This window comes from Suricata suricatta, chromosome 7 (assembly GCF_006229205.1).
Source record: "Suricata suricatta isolate VVHF042 chromosome 7, meerkat_22Aug2017_6uvM2_HiC, whole genome shotgun sequence".
NCBI lineage: Eukaryota > Metazoa > Chordata > Mammalia > Carnivora > Herpestidae > Suricata > Suricata suricatta.
In genome coordinates, this window is record NC_043706.1 from 130070797 (window position 1) to 130090731 (window position 19935).

Consider the following 19935-nt stretch of genomic DNA (forward strand, 5'->3'; position numbering starts at 1 on the left):
TGGCTGAGAGTCCAACTCCTGGTTTCGGCTCAGGTTATGATCTCATGGTTCATGAGCTGGAGCTGCCCTGACAGCACAGAGCCCGCTTTGGATTCTCATCTTCCTCTCTCTCTGCCTCTCACCCTCTCATGCTCACACTCTCTCTCAAAATAAATAAACAAGCATTAAAAAAAAGAGATTGACCATCTTTTCTTGTTTGTTGACCACTTAGATTCTTTGTGTGTGAATTTCTGCCTCCTATCACTGACCATTTTTCTGTCGGAATCTTTCCTTTTCTTATTATTATATAGGAGTTCTTGACGAATGGTGACTAGGGATCTTTGCAGGTTATATGACTTGCACATCACCTCCTACTATGAGACTTGTCTTTTAACTTTAATTACAGTTTCTCTTAAAAAGAAGTCATATAATTTATATGTTTGACCATTTTAAATAAATGTACATTTTATAATATGTGGATTTTGTGTTGTGTTTAAAACAATTTTCTTGTACTCTCAGTTCATAAATATGCACTATTATTTTCTAAAAGTCTTACCTTTTTGCTTTGTCTTTAATCTTACTACGGTTGTCAGAGGTATGGTATATGATAGGATATCCAAATTCTTCTTTTCTTCTGTCTAGCCAACAGCCCGATCACCACGACTGAAAAGTGCATCCTTTCTGTGTTTATTTGTACCTCCGTGTTCCTCCCATGTGAGTTTTACATGTGTGTATGGGTCCGTTTCCAAGCTGTGTATTTTGTTCATTACTCTGTCTGTCTCTTCCCCATCACTGCGTCGTCTTCATTATGAAGCCTACATTTTACTCTTCAACAAGGGCTTAGCTTTTCTTGACTCTCTGCACTGTCAAGTGATTTTTTTAATTATTATTTTGTCAAGTTCCATGAAGAACTCTGTTGGGATTTTTATTGGAACTACATTTTTTTGTGTGTTTTCATTTATTATTGAGACAGAGAGAAAGAGAGCATGAGTGGGGGAGGGGCAGAGAGAGAGGGAGACACAGACTCGGAAGCAGGCTCCAAGCTCTGAGCTGTCGGCACAGAGCCCGATGAAGGGCTTGAATCCACGAACCATGAGATCATGACCTGAGCCAAAGTTGGACGCTTAACCAACTGAACCCCCCAGGTGCCCCTGGAACTACATTTAATATAGATCAATTTTTCAGATTGATATCTTTACAGCATTGGGTCATCCCATCCATAAATATATTTCTTGTCACTCAAACCTTTTAAAAATGTTCTATAATAGTGTTTTATAATTTCTCCATCATTCATACACACAACTTTTAAACACTTACTCCTTTCAATGTTATTTCGACAAGAATATGTTTTCTATTTTTAAATTGACTCATCGTCATCTAGGAATGCTATTGATTGTCATATGGTGATAGTGTCCAGCTAACTTTCTAAGCTTTTCTCTAGCTCCAATAGTGGTTTATAAATCCTTTTGGATTTTCTTTGTAGACAGTATCTGAAGATGAGGAACTCTTTTTGTCTTCCTTTATAGTTCACCTACCCATTATGTTTTTTCTTGTGTTTTTGTTTGGGATAAATCTTCAGACAGTGTCGATTTGATGTTGACATCCTTATCCTCTTTCTGAAATTAGCAAGAATGCTTTAACTCTCTTTGTTCTGAGATTTTGATAAAGACTTTTTCCTATTTTGCTAGGATATTGTGAATGCATACTAAATTTCATTGAATATTTAATCTGCCTTTAAGAAAATTAGCGTTTGATTTTCTCCATTTATTCATAATGTGGTGAATTGTATTAATAGACATTCTATTTGAATTGTACATTTATTACTGGCATAAACCCTACCTGCTTATAATGTTTTATATATTTATGCACTGATGAGTTTGTTTGTATTTTTTTAAGAAATTTTTCTGATTGTTCATAAATGACCAACATCTATAACTTCTGTCTCATAGTATCTTTTTTTTAATGTTTATTTATTTAGAGAGAGAAAGAGCACACACATGACAGTGGCAGGGGGATGGGCAGAGAGAGAGAGAGAGAGAGAGAGAGAGAGAGAATCCCAAGCAGGCTCCATGCCCAGCGCAGAGCTCAACATGGGGCTTGATCTCACTACCATGAGATCATAACCTGAGCTAAAATCAAGAGTTGGACACTCAACAGACTAAGGCCCCCTGGCACCCCCCTGCCCCATACTGTATTTGTTCAGTTTGGGTACATGACTAGATTTAAATTGTTATTTCACAAAATCTTCTAACATTTTGGAATGTAGTTGATACTTCATTTTTGTTTTCCTTTTTATAGTGAAGTCTCTCTTCTTCTTATAATCCCTGTGATGGCCTAGAAATGTAAGTCTCTGGTTTGGTGTCTGGAAGAAGTCCCTGAATGGTTAGGAAACTAGGTCAGTGAGAAGAAACTTCTTTCACCCTCTTAACATGCTCCTAAAATCCATCCCCCCCCCCAATCTTTTTTTTACTTCCTAGTAAAGAAGAAAATACCAACTGTTTTATACACTCATCCTTCTCTGGGAATAGGGAAGAGTAACTTCAACTATAATTTCAGTCTTTGAGTGAGGACAGATCATTCTTTTATAGGGAATTTCTATTTCAAACTTACTAGCAAATTAAAATCATCTAGACTTGCGTCCTTCTGATGAGAGTCAAATCTTCCTTTTCCCTTTAACTCTTTCTCTTTATTCTGTATACATCAAATCATTGCTTATGAAACACTCAGCTAAGCCTAGTCTAAGTCTCAATAAAAATTATTGGAGCCATTCTTTTTTTCGTTTTAATTTCTGCATAGTGGTAGAAATATTTTTACCTGCAGGTTTTTTTCTAGTGGGCTTTCCAAGACCAGTGCTAATGTATCAGTGAAATTATTGGACCATTTGGGGCCATTAAGCTCATTCCACTTTCTGTTCCCACATGTGCATGTGCCTGTATGCTTGTGATAAGTTAAAACGCCAGTGGACCTAGTTAGGTGGGTGGGGAAGGGAAGTAGTGCTCAGAGTCCTTTGCAGACGGAAGGGGCGAGGCCCCATTCCTGAATCTCATTTGGTTTAAGGCAGTTGAATCTTTAAGGTCAAAATACAGTTCCTGCCTTCAAGTTCACATCACTGGTCAGAGAAAATTTTGCATGTAATGTGTTCTGTAAAAGAGAATAGCGTTTTGTCTAATTGTACCCCCAAACAAGGGACTTGAGCTCAAGTAAGCAACATTCATCTTCTTTTTCCTAATCCTACTCAAAAAAGAAAAAACAATATTTGAAACAGTTACCCAGGCAAAAGGGGAAATCCTCAAAACCTGAAGGTGGGATGACTCTAATTTTAGCTGTGAGCATAAGACACAACCTATGAGTCACCCCTTCCCGTGGGAGTATAGGTAGGGTTGTGCATTAGATACACAGGTGCGATGTGAAACCGGGTCCCCGCCCTGAGGCTGCAACTCTAGAAGGACAGGCCCCGTCCTGGTCTTAGGGGCTATTTTCAGTGGCTAATATGCCACATTCCACAGTCACCTCTGTGCTCCCATAGTACAGGGTGTTCTGTTTTGTCGTTAGTCTACTTCCTGTATCTCCCACACTCCTGTTCACCAAAACTCCAGCCACAGTGGCTGCCTTTCTGTAGCCTCACACAAGGGCGCACCAAGTTTATCCTGGACTCACAATTGGTTTCCTAAGTGGCTTACTCTTCCAGCCTTCCCCACACTCAAATATCACCTCCTCCAGGAGTTCGCCACGACTGCTCCAGTGCTCCTCCCCCACCACCCAGCCTCACTTGCTCTGTCCACATTGCCCTTTGTGCTTCATATCACATAGTGTAATGTCATATTGTGTTGTTTTGTTTTTCAGTAAAACTAATACTTCCTTATTTTTCACATAAACATTTCCTATTAAGTGATAATGTATTATGGTATGTGAGTTTCTATTGTAATTTCATTTAGATTTTTCTGTTTTGTTTTTCTGCTTTTTGAAGTTTATTTACTTATTTTGAGAGGGAGAGAGAAAGAGAGAGCAAGGCAGGGGCAGAGAGAGTGAGAAAGAGAGAATCCCAAGCAGGCTCCACACTGTCAGCACAGAGCCCAACGCAAGGCTCGACCTCACAAATCATAAGATCATGACCTGAATCAAAATCAATAGTTGGACACTTACCCAAGTGAGCCACCCAGGCATCCCTAAGTTCTTCTGTTTTTAGCAAAGTGGTGTTTTCAAGTTTTATTTTATTATATAAGGATGCTTAACATGTTATCCATCCTCTTAACAAAGGCTGATAGTGTGCAATACATTATTGTTAACTTAGGTACCATGTTGTACAGCAGATCTCTGGAATTTCATCTTTAACTGGCACTTTTTGCCCATTGATTAGCAACTCCTCCCTTTGCCCCCCCCCCTTTCCCCTGCAAACCCCTGGGATCTACCTTTCTACTATTTGCTTCTATGAATTTGACTACTTTAGATTCCTCAAGTAAGTGGAATCCTACCATATGTGTCTTTTTGTGACTGGCTTGTTTCACTTAGCATGTCTTCAAGGTTTATCCATGTTATCACATATTACAGAATTTCCTCCCTTTTTAAAGGCTAAGCAATATTTCATTTTATGTATATACCATGTTTTCTGTATCCATTTATGGATTGTTTCCACAACTTGGCTATTGTGAATAGTACTGCAGTGACCATGGGTGTGTTAATATCTTTTCAAGTTCCTGATTTCAGTTCTTTTGGATAAATACCCATAACTTCAATAACCTGGCTCATATGTTAGTTCTGTGTTTAATTTTTTGAAGAACTGCTTTCCCTAGAGGCTGCACCAGTTTGTATTCCCACCAACAGTGTCCAAGAGTTCCAGTTCTTCATATCTTTGCCCACATTTGTCTTTTGTTTGATACTATGCTCTTTATTTACTCAATTGTTAACATTTAGCACCTCTGGTCAGAGCATAAGCACCATAGGACAGGACTTCTTTCCTTGTTCTTTGTCCCATACCTCCATACCTGTAACAAGGCCTGGCATGGAGGCTTTCAAAAATTACTGTTGAATGGCGAGCAAACAAGATGGCGGACCACATACCCTAGGATGATAGCCTTATGACAGGGCACGAAAGAAATCCCATTACTTCTTCTCTGTTCCCACTGTTTAGTATTTGTCCTATTTTAGAAAACGATTGCAAAGGAAAGCTGGCCCGATGACTCAAGCTAGGGTTCCCAGGTAGACAAGGTCTCCCACTGAAGACACCATGATGCAGAGTCCAGCCCTCAGCTTTCTTGAGTTGGTCAGGAAATAAATCATTCAATACATGTGTTTATAATAGAGCACAGTCCTGGGATTCAACACCCCTACTACTCACCCCACTTGTGGCCATTAATTATTAGCTGTGTGAACTAAGGTAGGCTACTTCCCTTGAATGAGCCACAATTTCCTAACCTTAAAATTAGGGGTTGGAACCGGAAGGTGTCAGAGCTCCCTCCCACCCTGTGGTTTGAGCAACAAATGCCAGCCACTCATTTACAGGTGAGCTGTACCTGGAGCTTGGGTGGGTCCCCTGAGGTTCTTCCTCCTACCAGCCTGTCCACTGTGAGATTAGCATTAACACTTAGAACACAGGGAACTAAAGAGTGAAATATTGTCAAGGAGTCTTTCTTAAAGCCATGATGGATTCTGCTCAAAATTATTCTCTGATCAGAAGGGGGATTGATCTTGAAAGCCCTGGACACAAAACCTATATCCTGAGCACTCCATCCTCTAGTAATGGAAATCACTGGTCCAGAAATGTTGCTTCTCTGGCTATTGTTTGTCTTCAACCTATTCTCTTCATCCAGTGTTTAGGTCCCAATGATTTTACCTATCTTTAATTTATTTATACCTGTCTGTCTATAAGAGATATTGATACAAATATCAGAACTGTATTTTCCAAATATACCTGTCTGTCTATAAGAGATATTGATACAAATATCAGAACTGTATTTTCCAAATATTAATAATCTTACAAAGGGAATGTTTTTATAGGAATATTCAAAATGAGTGTTTGAAATTGGGACTATCTTGAAATCATGCATTGGTAAAAGATCCTTTCAATGTGCAAGATAGACCAATGGATTTTAAAGTAACAGGGGATGGTGCCTTGGTATGGTTTCAGACTCCAACATATCTAAGAAACTATCATGTGTTCAGTTTTAGTGTAATATCAAAGAAGAATAGCCACACTTCTCTTAATAGGCTATTTAGAGTCTCCTCTCTTTTCTAGTGACATATCCGGGTGAGGCTAGATTGTTTTCTGTGTACTTCAACCAAAATAACAGATTGCAGCAGACTGAATGCAGAAGTAGATGTGAGAATCCATCTGTGTTCCACTGAGGTTAACATTAGAGATTTACAAAAAATTAAAATAACGCTACTTGTCACTAAATTGTTTTATAAAATCTATTTTTCACCAAACGTTATTATATTAATATGTATTGGGTTTGTCTTATGAATTGATCAATTTTTATAAAGTTATAACTTCTAATACATACCAATAGATATAATCCACATAATGAATTTTTTAGACCATATGCCTGATACCACTGAGTTTGAGAATCTGCCTTGAGTGACAAGGACCCCCATGGAAAGCTCCATTTACATAGTTTACAATTGCCATTGTCATGTCTCATCCTCAAATATGAAAGGACAATTGAATGTCCCCAGGTATTTGGGAAGAGCCCCTAACATGAATGACAGAAGCCAAAATGATCAAACAGAGTAAAGAGAGCTCAGTAGAAAGCAAAACTCAGGAAAGAAAGGTCCAAAATAATTAATAATAATAATGAATATCATCATCCTTGGAGAGGAGGAATTTTGCGCTCGTAAGAACAGAAACACAAAAACCATCTAAACAGCCTGTTAAACATAAAACACTTTGAAATTAAAAATCCAATAGAAGTAAAAACATTCAATATAGGGGACAGAGGAGGAGATTGAAGTTTCCCAGAAAATGAACAATAAACAAGACAACGGAAAACAGAGGAAAAATAAGAAAGATGAAAGTATCACATCAAGAGCTCTAAAATATGAATAATAGGGGGCACCTGGGTGGCTCAGTCGGTTAAGCATCTGACTTTGGCTCAGGTCATGATCTCATGTTCCGTGAGTTCATGCCCCATGTAGGGCTCAGTGCTGACAGCTCAGAGCCTGGAGCTGCTTCAGAATCTGTGTCTCCTCTCTCTCTCTCCCTCTCTCTTTCTCTCTCTCTCTCTCTCTCTGCCCCACCCCTGTTCCCTTGCATCCAGGAAAGCGTGCACATCCTCTCTCACTCAAAAATAAATAAACATTAAAAAAAGTTTAATGTGAAGAATAGAAGCTTCAAAGAGAGAAGAGAAAATGGAGGAGAGGAAATACCAAAGACCTAATTTAGAAACAAAGGTTCCTTAGCTTTTTTGTCCCGGGATCTGTCCATCAGAATTACTAAGGACCCAAAAAGCTTTTTTTATTTATGGTTTATGTTGGTTTTTTTTTTTACTATGATAAAAATTACTACTGAAAAATTGTTAAAATTTCAATTTATTCAATAATGATAAACACACATTTTAGAAAAATAATGTTACATTTGTGTGTGTTGGAATTTTTACATTTTTATAGATTTCTTTATTGTCTGACTTACTAGAAAATTCTTAGTTCTGCTTCTACTTTCCATCTGAAAAAGTCCACTATAGTCTTGTGAAAGAATGAATGTAAAAAATCCAAAATTGTTCAAGAATTGTTATGAAAATAGTGACCTTATAGACCCCCTGAAGAGGTGGCAGGAATCCAGGGGTCGCTTTGAGCCACGATTGCTCATGAACATTCCCCAAATAGTCAAGTTGGCTTCGTGCATGAAAAGACTCACCCCAAAGTGGGCCATCACAGAATTTCAGAATTATGTTAACAAGGAGAAAACTCTAAGAGCTTCCAGAATAGAAAATCAGATTACATGAAACCTGGATCATGGATCAGAATGTTATTGGACTTCTCAGCAGCCCTGGAATTCTTAAAGGAACAGATAGTTTCCCGAATACTCAGGGAAAAGAATTTCCAGCCAAGAATTCTGTGTCCACCAACATGATCAGTGAAGTGTGAAGGGAGAACATTCTAAAACAGAAGAATGTCAGAAAACTTCCTGCCTATTACCCTTACTCAGACAGCTGCTGGATGTAGTAATCTCGCTAAGAAGGATACATCTGAAACATACGCTATCTAAGAAACGGCAGGTAACACAGGGACCAAGTAAACTACAGCATCAGGACCGGGTTGAAGAGACACCCCACAGGCTTGGAGAATAGCCTGTTCCGGTGAGAGCGGAGCGGAAAGACCAAGGGCGCCAGCAGGGAGGTCCCTGAGAAAATACAACCAATAGATCATCTCATGTTTGAACGCCGCGAAGCAAAGAATTATGCTTCTGGCATAAGTTGTGGGGTTTTTTTTTAATGTTTATTTATTTTTGAAAGAGAGAGACAGAGCACAAGCAGGGGAGGGGGAGAGAATGAGGGAGACACAGAATCTAAAGCAGGCTCCAGGCTCTGAGCTGTCAGCACAGAATCCAATGTGGGGCTTGAACCCATGAACCGCGAGATCATGACCTGAGCCAAAGTTTGACGCGTAACTGATGGAGCCCCCCAGGTGCTCCATCTGGCACAAAGTTTGAGGACAAACTAGTGGTGTGTACCTTGAAAACTAAGCAAAATAATAATAATAATAATAATAATAATAATAATAAAAGATTTTAACTCCAGGGAAAACATGGTTGTACATGAAAGGAAATGTGTATACTCCATGGCTCAGCTGACAGTCATATTTACATAGTCATCAACATGGAAGCTCCAACTTTTAATCTAATCCAATTTCATGACAGAGATTGTTGGGAAGATGAAGGGATGAAGGGAAGTTTGGGCAAATTAAGAAGTAAATCATATCTCAAGAACTACCGACAAAGCGGTACCAACATGTTTCAAGTCATGGATACCTACAGCAAAAACAGAAGTTGACAGTACATTCTGGAACATGGCAGTCCAGCATGGGAAATAGAAAACAAGAAACTGCTTGCTTTTATTGTAATTCCTGTAGAGCTATTCAACTTTTTGTTAAATATGTAATACATTGCTAATTAAAATAAGCACATAAAATATATATTAATGCGACTTATACAACGTGCAATTGGGAAATATGTTAACATTTAACCCTGTGATACCCTTTGACCCAAGAATTCCACTTATAGAATTTTCTCCAACAGGAGATGAGTTACATTAATTATGCTATAGCCACACAATGAAATATTATGCAGTTACTTAAAATAATGATACTTCCATTAAAAAATAAGATTTTCACCTGAGGAAATAAGATTTCCTCCTGGTATATTTTTCCTTTAGAGCACTATCTCTGTTTATAACTTTGTTTTATTTTATATATTTTTATTTTATTTTATTTTACTTTATTTTAAAGTTAGCTCAACACCCAATATGGAGTTTGAATTCATGACCCCAAGCCAGGCACCCCTCTCTGATTATAATTTTAAATCTGTTAGTGTGTGTGATCTTTCATGGAATGCCTGACGCTCTCAGTGGATTCCGAGCTCCAAGCACTTAGAGACCATATCTCATTTGGCTCACTGATGTGTTTGTTCTTAGTGCCTTGCTTAGCATTCGTGACCTAGACAGCTATTTGATGAATGAGTGAGTGTATGTAAACGTGTACAGACAATGCCAACCATCTTAAAGACTTAAATGTCAGGCTGGCTTATCTCTAGGTGCGAGAGTTATAGGTCAGACCTGTGTTTAAATCCCTGCTGCACCATGACCTTGGGCAAGTCCCTAATCTAAGCCTTGGATATCATGAAAATGGGTCATCAGTTATCCAATTAAATGTGATTCCTCATAGCAGTTGCCAGCTCTAGGTCTGTCTGCTCGCCCACCTTGAGAGTACACTTTGGCTTTGTCCACTAGTAAATGCTTGCTTTATAAAAAAAAAAAAAAAAAAGATTCCTTGTAAATGCCATATAAATGTATAGACTTCTAAGTTATATAAAATGTTCTCAATTATCAAACTATCATCTAATACTTTCTGGCTATTATTTTTTTTTATTAGTGAACTTCTACAAGATTTGGAAAACTGTGAAAATGATCCTGTGGCCATAGCGGAATGTTTTGTGTCCAAGGTAAGCAAGGTTCATTTCTCTTGGCCAACCAAGACAGACACAGATTGCAAATTGTTTTCTTCCTAAAGGTAAAATGACTGACTTGTTCCATGCTGGATGGAGTTAGCCGCTGATCTCTCTTCACTCTGTTTTGTGTTGGGTTTTTTTTTTTTCCTACTAGCAAAGGGAAAAAATACTGTTACTGTCCCTAGTAAGTTAGGAAATACTAACTTAGTAGTTGTCCTGGAACTTGTATAGTAACTGAATGATGTTTACTCATCTCTCCTAGTAGGGAAAAAAAAAATTAATCTTGGTGGGGAGGAAAATCCAAAATAGAATCATGTTTGAAAAGTAATACATGCAAAATACCACAAGGCCAGTAACAAAAATCTGTTAGAGTCTAGGTATTTGAGATACAATATATATCGCACTATTTGAGGCTATATAATTATCATGGGGGGGATAAAGAGATACAGAATTAATCTATTTTAAATATGCGCTCTCATTTTCCTACATTTTTCTTAAGCTACATTGTTGGCTGAGAAACATAGAGGAAAAGGATCTGACCTTTAAAGCTTAAATGGTCAGCCCGAACTCTGTACCAGGATTCTGAAACCTACAAGACAATCCTTTACATTATTTTCTCACTTGCTGCCCACTCTATATAGAACTTCATGTGATTTCTGCAGTTGTGGTTTCAAGTTGGCAAAGGTTTAGACGAGGTTCATGATGGTGCTTTCGGATCAACCAAGAATTAGCACCTCATTTAGTGCTCCAGAGTGCACTGTGAACTTTGAGATGTCTGCCCTGGCCCAGGACTTGTTTCACAGGGTCGTTGCTTATGGCCACAGATCCCTCCAGTGGCATGGAATCCAAACATAACCCTCTGGGGCTTCTCGAAGCACGATTCCTTAAAGGCAGTGGATGGGCTTGCATATAAACTACTCCTGATGGTGGGCAGGTGTGCGGATGTCAGCGCGGTAACACATCCAATGTGCACGCGTGCTTACACGGTCCTTCTCACACGTTGCCTGTGTCATATTAATTCTCCTAAAGGTAGGAATTGAGAAAAGAGAAGGAAAATGGAAGAAGGAGAAAGGGGTAAAAAGGTACACTGAGTATATATCAAAGTGGATATGTGAAAATAGCCACGGCGTGTAAACAACACGGAGTGATCGGAAACACTAGGGCTTTTACTGGTAACTGTAATCACAAGTTGATTAAAGATGGTCCAGCATATGCTTAGCTCCGGCTTAATTATTCACATAAAAGTTTGTTTATGTGCCACGCTGCCAACTCCCAGATCTTATTTTTCATTGTAATATTGCCAAGTTTAATTAGAAGACTGACTTCAGCACTCCACACTTTCACATGTAGGCTGTGAGTGTTTGGTTCTGGCACCGCCTGCTTTTCACTCAGCACCCTGAAATTTAGAAGATGTTACGTTTTCCGAAACACAACCAGCTGCTCCGCTCTGGGGAGGAATGGAAAATTGCTTTAATTGAGAGGCCATTAATGAAAGAGGTAAAGCTGGCGGTTGACTTCTGCTTTTATCTGAGTCACTGGGGCTTACACACAGAGATTCATCTTTGACCTTGCTTTTGTGGTATGTGGAGGTTACCAAAATCCTTCCTGACAAAAGGCGAATATGGTACTTCGTACCTGCTGCTTATAAAAGAAGAACAAGGGGCTGCAGGGGCCATTGTTTTGAGGAACGAAAGTAAGAGTCCCCAGTGGGCAGGCCAAGCTGTCTCCCAGCTCAGCAGTTGTCTGCCCTTAGGACTCTGGAAATGCCTGGAACAGGTGTCCTTGGTTTCCTGCCATTAACCTCATCCTTATTTCTGTCCCTTATCTTGACTATCAGCCGGGCTGACCCTACGCAGCATTTAAGAGGGAGACAAAGTTTACCTTCAGAGACCCAGCCTCCCGGGAACCCCCTCCTCCCCCCTCCCTTGGTGCCCTTCTCCCTTCAGTGCCCAGGCACGCACCCCCACATGCACACACACCCCCTTCCCACTTACTGAAATTATTCTCAAGAAAGTACATACCATTGGAATGAATTCAAGTTCATGTTACCTCACCCATATGCTACTTACATATTAAGCCTTTCTCATGGTGTCTAGTGAAAACTTCTCAGGAATCAAAGTCTGTGTGTGTGTATGTGTGAGAGAGAGAGAGAGAGAGAGAGAGAGAGCGAGCGAGCACGCAAGCCCACACATGAAAGAGATGGACCCATGGCAGAAGCAACCCTAAAGTCATACAGATTTCTTTAATCTGGTTATTCATTCAGTAAACAGTTGGGTGCCTCATGCTCAATTGGCCATTCCTGACCATCACTTTTATTTTGGTTCTTTCATAATTAAGTGGCTCACTTTTACATCTCTAATTATAATTTGAGAGAGTTTAATCAGAAGGAAATATCTATTTTTGTATAATTTCTTTATCACTGTCTTCTTGCACCCTAAATCGTTCTAAAAAAGAATTGGGGCAGCATATATATTGAGTAAAAGGCATTTAAGGATTAACTAACTCAGGGCTATTGGTTTTTGTATGAAACCATTGTTGGACTTGTCCACAGAGCTTATAAATCTAAGGTCAAATATACATATGATTCTACGTTAAGACCATATAGTTGCTTTAAATCAAAATATCCTCATCTAAGACTGGAATAGAGCCATGATGTCACAAAATGCACAGCAATTCAATTGTGCAAAAGTCCTGAGGCTTTCTTAGGCGTAGGTGTATATAGGTCAAGTATATGATGTAATTCAGATATTATTTTCATTGAAGCCATTGTTTTTAAGTTTGGCATTTCAAATGATCCTAAAGGCTCCAACACGTAAGGAAAGTCAGACTGATCTTTGTTCAGCCCTGGACTGAGTGCAGCCGAAGACAGGCAGGAAAGAAGCAAGAAACTGAGAGTATGAGCAAAGCCAGATTTACCAGACGACCTTGGGCAGATCACTTTGCTCTTGTCCATGGAGCCAGGGCGGGATACTCCCGCGCCTTCAGGAGCTCAGCCGGTGGATGCAGCGCATGCGCAGGCAGGCCAGTGGGGGCGAGGGCGGGCTTGGCACCATGCTGTGACGGCCTGAGTGTCCCAGGAACCTGGGCACCACGCCCCGTGCATCTGCTGTTGTTGCAGGAGAAGCCAGAAATCTAGATGTTTTTATCTTCCAACTTTTAGAAGCTGGCAACTAATTTAAAATTTTTAGAAAGTAGTATGTTTGACAATGTGGCAGCCTACTAAGTTAGTGAGGCTCCTCCAACTGTGCAGGAGCAGAATGGCACAGACCCTCTGGGGCAGAATTGGGGGGTGTTTCTAGCAAAATTACATCGAATTCATCCTGTAATCAAGCCGCACTCTTTCCAGAAATCTATTCCCAAGGTGCAGTGACAAAAATGAAGTAAGTGTGGTGCTATTCTTATAGTACCAATCATCACAATGAATAGACGTATGCAACATATAGAAATGTTTTATTAATATATATTCTATATAAATAATAGAAGTATAATATGTGTATAATTCTGTGTATATATATATATATATATGTATATATATATACACACACAGAACTATACAATATAGAGAAACAGCCCAAATGTCGATAAACAGGAAGCTCTTTGCATACACAGTGTGATGCCCACATCTCGGAATACTGTGAAGCAGGAGAAGCAAATCGGGGGTATCTCTGTGTACTACCAGGCGGGTGGGGCGAGAAGTAGACAAAATTGTTTATAGCATTGTGGTTCTCAAAGTGTGCTCCCTAGACCAGGAGCACCAGCATCATTTGGGAACGTGCTACAATGCAAATTCTCAGACTCACGGCAGACTTACTAAATCAGAAACTCACAGAATGAAACCCAGCCATCTCTGAAAGCTCTCCAGGTAGTTGGGACATATACTCAGGTTTGAGAATCACTGGCAAATAGTTTGACTTATTTATCTAGAAATGTGGAAGGATATGCCTGTATTAAAATGTGTGTTTTTTTTTAAAAAAGCATATACTGAATATAACACTGTATGTTAACTACACTGGGATTAAAAGTTTTTAAAAAAAGAATCAACTGTGAAATTAAAAATTGGTTGCTGATAGGTGACAGAGAGAGAGACTAGGATGGAAAGGAATAGAAGCTAGACTTCTTTGAATATGTATTTTCTTATAGAGTTCACCTTGAAACCATGTAAATAGTTCACATAATTATAAAACAAAAGAAAAGTCAAAAAAGCAGTCTCCAAACCCCAAAAGCAAGGAGAAATGATGAGCCTACTCATAGAGCCAGTTTGTGGCACGATCACACAAAGGAAATTCCAGTTGCTTTTAAAATAGACTGTGGAGAAAATACAGCAAATACATTTTTAACTGTTTTCAATAATGATGTCAGATGTACTGGAGTTGGTATTGTTCTGCTGAAACAAAGTGTTTTGTGGGACACAGCAAGGTGTTTATGTCCGTGTCATTGAACTGAAATTGGTAAGAGGCAGAAAATACAGACTAAGAATGATGTTAATTAAAAATGCTACACTCCTGAATTCGACTTGCCGGGTTGAACCAAGGACATGTGTTACCTTCACAAAACACCGTATTCCTAGCTCTATCCATGGAAACGGCCTACGTGTAACGATGAACACAATAGCAAGACCATCTCTGATGCCCAGTAGAATGAGTCTGGGACAGGAAATGTACAAGATGATCTGGAACGTCTTTTCATTCTAGAAAACAAGCTCATGGAGGCTGTAGGTCAGGCCACAAATGCTAAAAAAAGAGGTTCCTACTGGTTAGAGATGGGATGGTTTCAGCATCAGTAAAGATAACTAATTAAAAGCAGCTGAAGCACATTAGCTATGTTTATATTCATGAATTCACAGTGACTAAAAAACCCAAAGTGGTGGCCCTTGCAGGATGCTAGAGCGCCAATGTAGGATCCTGAAAAGTAGGGAAGATTCTCAAGCATTCATCCTGCTTTTACCATACAAACTAACTGCAGGGTAACAGTTAACATAAGGACATTCCTTTCTTGGAAAGATTCTGGCTAATAAATGAAGAAGGAATGGTAGAATCAGAAATACCACCATTTGGCAGCTCCTAATGAATCAATAAATCACACAATGATTACCCTTGATGGTTGACATCACCAAGAGAAAGACAGCCAGACTCTCTGTGCCCTCTGATGGAAATAAAATACAATGAGGATCTCTTCGTGCCAAACTATGGAATGTAAGTCTGTTCAAGCCTCCTCTAACCACACAAGTGCAGGGGCAGGAGATGCACGAAGAAAACCGTAGGGATACAACCAACAAAACATGACCATGAGGAACTCTATAGGACAAACCATCGGTTTCTTCAACTACATTGTAAGAGGAAGTAAAGATAAAGGGGGAATTTGTAGATTAGAAGAGTCTAAAGAGATATCAACCAGTTGCTCTGTGGTATTATTTGGTTTCCAAATCAGACAGGCCAATTAAGTTTAAGAAGAAAATTAAGGAGATGGGAGATTGGAATAGTGACCGTTGAACATTCATGATATTATAGAACTTTTACATGTAATAGTGGCATTGTGGTGGTGCTTCTTTTTAAAAATTTTTATATTAGAGATACGTACTAAAATATTTACAAGCAGAATGATCCTATGTCAAGAATTTGCTTCGGAGTGACAGGGAAGTTGGTACGTATGTACCAAGAGTTAATATTCAGCTCGGGGGACGGATGCTTGGTGATTCAGCTTGGGTGATGAGTGCTTGGCGATTCCTTATCCCATCCCCTCTACTTTTACATATGTGTTTGAGACTTTCTATAATAAAAAATTTTGCATCTAATCCTAATCAAGTGAGGAGAAAGGATTCTAAGTAGACATTCCTTTTAAATAAGAAAAAAATTAAAGCATTAAAATTCCTGCCCCCCCAAAAGAAAAGAAAAGAAAAAGAAGTCACTGTCTTAGAGTCACATATAAATCCAGCTTGAAGTAGTTTCAAAAGTAAAAAGAAGTAAAAAGAGCAGAATATGAAATAGCACCGAAATAATGTCATGTCTCTTTTTTATAATATAATTCTATTTTAGAGTTTGCAAGAACTAATACGTCATTGGCCTTGCATTACTTATTCAGATTGACAGTTCTACAATCAGATGTTTAAAACCCCAGGTTTCAAGGGCACCTGGGTAGCTCAGTCGGTTAGGCCTCCGGCTTCGGCTCAGGTCAGATCTCACGTTCGTGGGTTCAAGCCCCACATCAGGCTCTGTGCTGACAGCTAGCTCAGAGCCTGGAGCCTGCTTCCAGTTCTGTGTCTCCTTCTCTCTCTGCCCCTCCCCCTCTCATGCTGTCTCTCTCTGTATCAAAAATAAAAAATTAAAAAAATTTAAAAAAAACCACAGGTTTCAGCCCTCTCCCCTGCCCATCTGCATAGCTCTTTCCCTTGGCAGGCGGGGGGAATTGTGAAAGACTTTGAAATCAACCAAAAAAGATCATTGGGTGCCTCCACTAGGACAGTATTTTCCAATTTACCGTTTTAACTTCCATGACTCAGTATAGTGTCTACACCTCTCATTGCCTTTGAACTATCTTATAACTAAATTTTGGATAACTGATAGCAATGTGATTGTTGGCCACAGACGTGCAAATGAACACTGTCCCATTGAGCGATAGTTGATTTCTTTACCCTCTAGAAAAAAGCAGTTTGGTATCCGTTTGTAAATTCCTATCAGCATTCCCCATTGACCTAAGTGTGAAGCTTGCATTTATCCTTAAATCCAGTTGTAATATCTTACTGCTTGCCTCACTGAGCAATAGGTTAAATAAAATCTTTGATACTGTTTCATTTATATTTGCATGGAAGTCATGGTTTTACCTTTTAAACAAAACACTGTAAGAGCAAGAACTATTCAGTTAAGATTTCTCAATATTTGATAATACGACTAGACATTTGAAAGACTAAGGAAGAAGCTAGGGAACCGGGAATATGGTGTCAGGAAAAGGCAAGGACCCCACATTAGTCAGTCAAACACTTACTGCATTTGAGCATTGCTGCCATGCTGGTATGAACGGATGAGTCGGCTTGAATCCAGTTCTCAGATAATTTTCGGTTTAGTAGAAAAGAAGGGAGTTTGGGAGCTCAACAGACATAATGTCTCCGTGAATACAATATGGCCCCTGCTTTGCAGGAACTCACAGCCTAGGGTGGGAGACACAGATGCAGAGAAAATGTCACTACCATTTGGTAAATGCTACAAGACATTTGGGTGTTACGGAAGCCCAGCGTAGGAGCAGTTGCTTGGCTAGAGCTCCGGAAAGACTCCTTGGAGGAAATAAAGCCCAAGTTCAATGTCAAAGGATGCCTGGTGGCTACCCAACAAAAGAGGTGGGAGAGTGGGCAGAGACAATTGTACACGCGAGGGGTTGAAAGTATATGGCAGTTCTTGTGCCCTATACATACTTTCACCACGTTCTTACCACCACATTTAAATGACCTACTTCAATTTCTCTTTCACGTTGCACATCTACCCAAGGACTAGGAGAGCCTGAGGCAGAAACCTCATTTTCCTCCTCTTCCTTTTTGCCTTCAGATCCCCCTAACACAGCAGGTGCCCAGTAAGTGTTTCTTGAACTCAGATGAGTTTAAGTTGATTCTACGGACGAAACAAGGTAGATAAAAAGGCATCGATGACTGCCACAGGGGCTCAGCCAGGCCCACGTGATGACAGAGCCAGATTTACAAGTATGAATGATATTTCTTTTTATTGTTTTTAAATGAATGGTGATGCCTGTGCTTTTTGTTGCCTATAAAAGTCTCTTTTGTTCTCTTGCAGAGTGAAGAGTTCCACATTTACACGCAGTACTGCACTAACTATCCAAGGTACATGTTGTGAATATGCCACAGTACATTTTCTGCACTTTCGTGCTGTTTCAGGTTAATGGGTCTGACACAGGCTGGTGTTAGGCGTCCTGCACCTGGCAGTGTGCTGGGTGTCATGGAAAGTGTGCACAGCCTGCTGAGAATGGATTACGGGGTGCCCAGATACCGATCCATTCAGCTCTGGGATTCCCAGCAGAGCCAGTGGGAGGGAAAGTGTGAAAGACCATGAAGGAGACCAAAAAGGTTGCAAGGTGTCCTTCCGTGGAAAACTAAGTAAACCTGTTGTGTTTGGCTATAATTCTTGCCCATTAACCCTCTTGTATGCGTGCCATGTTTTGAAGAATTTGGTATGCACTGAGAACGAGTTTACATAATCTAGCTGGGGATAGAGTATGTTATATCTTTGCTATATAGTTTCTGAGAACTATGTAAAAAGGCCTCATCATCTCACTGGATCATGGCTTTAGTTTTGTTTACACTGGGAGCCATACCGGAGGGCAGATCAGGGAGCACTGAATAGACCTGGAATGACCATTTCACTAAGACAGGCCGACCAAGGACCCTGGGTCACACCGTCAGAATTTCTTTTTTCGGCAGAAGACTTTTACTGAGCATTTATTGAGTCCTAATCATGGTGTTAAAAGCTATAAATGCAACATGGTGTTGAATTTAACCTTCACGATAATCCAGAGATGTCAAGGGATTCAGGCAGAGCAATGCATCCATCACAGTACCAGACGCGAAGTAGGTTTTCAACAGCTGCTAGCGTATCATCACACCTGACCCAACCCAATGCGCAGATGAAATAACTGAGGCTCCAGTAGGTTTATTGCTTTCACAAGGGCTACATAACCGATGAGTGGTCCCACTGGGATCTGAATCGAGGATTCCCCAACCTCAGACTCAATGCCACTATGCCCTTGTAAAGTTTCTGGAGGTCTGCCATTCTCCCTGCCCCTGTGCCTTTTTACTGTTTTCCCACGTGATTGGCAGAACTTGAGGGAGCTATCTTGGGGGACCAGCCAGGAAGGTAAGAGCTAAATGCCCTGTTGCCTGTCCTGGTAGAGACGTGCCCCTAAGGATAATGTGGTTGGCGAGATCCACCTAGATGAGAAGCCAGCCGGCTGAGCCCCTGGTACCGCTGCAGCGAGGAACAGCAGTGGAATGCCTGTTCACAGGTGGCCCCAGAAAGCCAGTCTGGACAAAGGCACCCGGGTGGCTTAGTTGGTTAAGCTTCTGACTTTGACTCAGGTCATGATCTCACAGTTTGTGGGTTCGAATCACACGTCGGGCTCTGTGCTAATAGTATGGAGCCTGCTTGGGATTCTCTCTCCCCGTCTTTATCTGTCCCTCCCCCACTCACACTCTGTCCCTCTCCAAAATAAATAAAAATTGAAAATGGAAGAAAAAAAAAAAAAAGAAAGCCAGTCTGGATTAAAAGGCATAGAAGCCAGAGGCTGAGACTTATGTACGAATACGTTCCATTGAAGGAGTTTAGTCTCCCTCTCTAAACATGAGTCAAGATATTGTGCTACAGTGATTTACTTGGTTAGCGGCCAACTGTGCTTTGACCAGGTTTCCCTAAAAACCAAGCAAAAAACACCAAAACCCACATGCCAGTCCATACATTGTCACCATGTCCTTATGAGCAGACACACACACAAGTTTACACAGTTTCACGTAAGCAGGCCTCTCTCCTATGGTCTTCGTTCCCACCTCTGTACTGCAGGGGGCAGAAAATTGTAGAATGTCCCAACTAAATCCTGGGGACCTCAAGCTAAAAACCAGCGTAGCCCCAAACCCCAATCCAGAGAGATCACAGAATTGGCCCTCAGCTTCTCCACCGAACTTCTAATCAAGGGAAAGGGGGAAAAACAACAACATTCAAACTCTGAAGAATCAGCACATTTCTGGACACAATTATTGAGGATGAGAGATGCTAGAGGGATTTGTTTCGGGGGGGTTGTCTGTGTAAATT

At 40.2% G+C, this 19935-nt stretch overlaps 1 protein-coding gene across 1 annotated transcript in view; it reads left to right on the forward strand.

The window, feature by feature from the left end:
• Window positions 1–19935, forward strand: part of PLEKHG1 (pleckstrin homology and RhoGEF domain containing G1) — a 181028-nt gene that overhangs the window by 122705 nt on the left and 38388 nt on the right. Inside the window, exons 5-6 of the mRNA XM_029945021.1 lie at window positions 10060–10129; window positions 17911–17957. Coding sequence (XP_029800881.1) covers window positions 10060–10129; window positions 17911–17957 — 117 coding nt within the window. The remainder of the gene's footprint in view (window positions 1–10059; window positions 10130–17910; window positions 17958–19935) is intronic.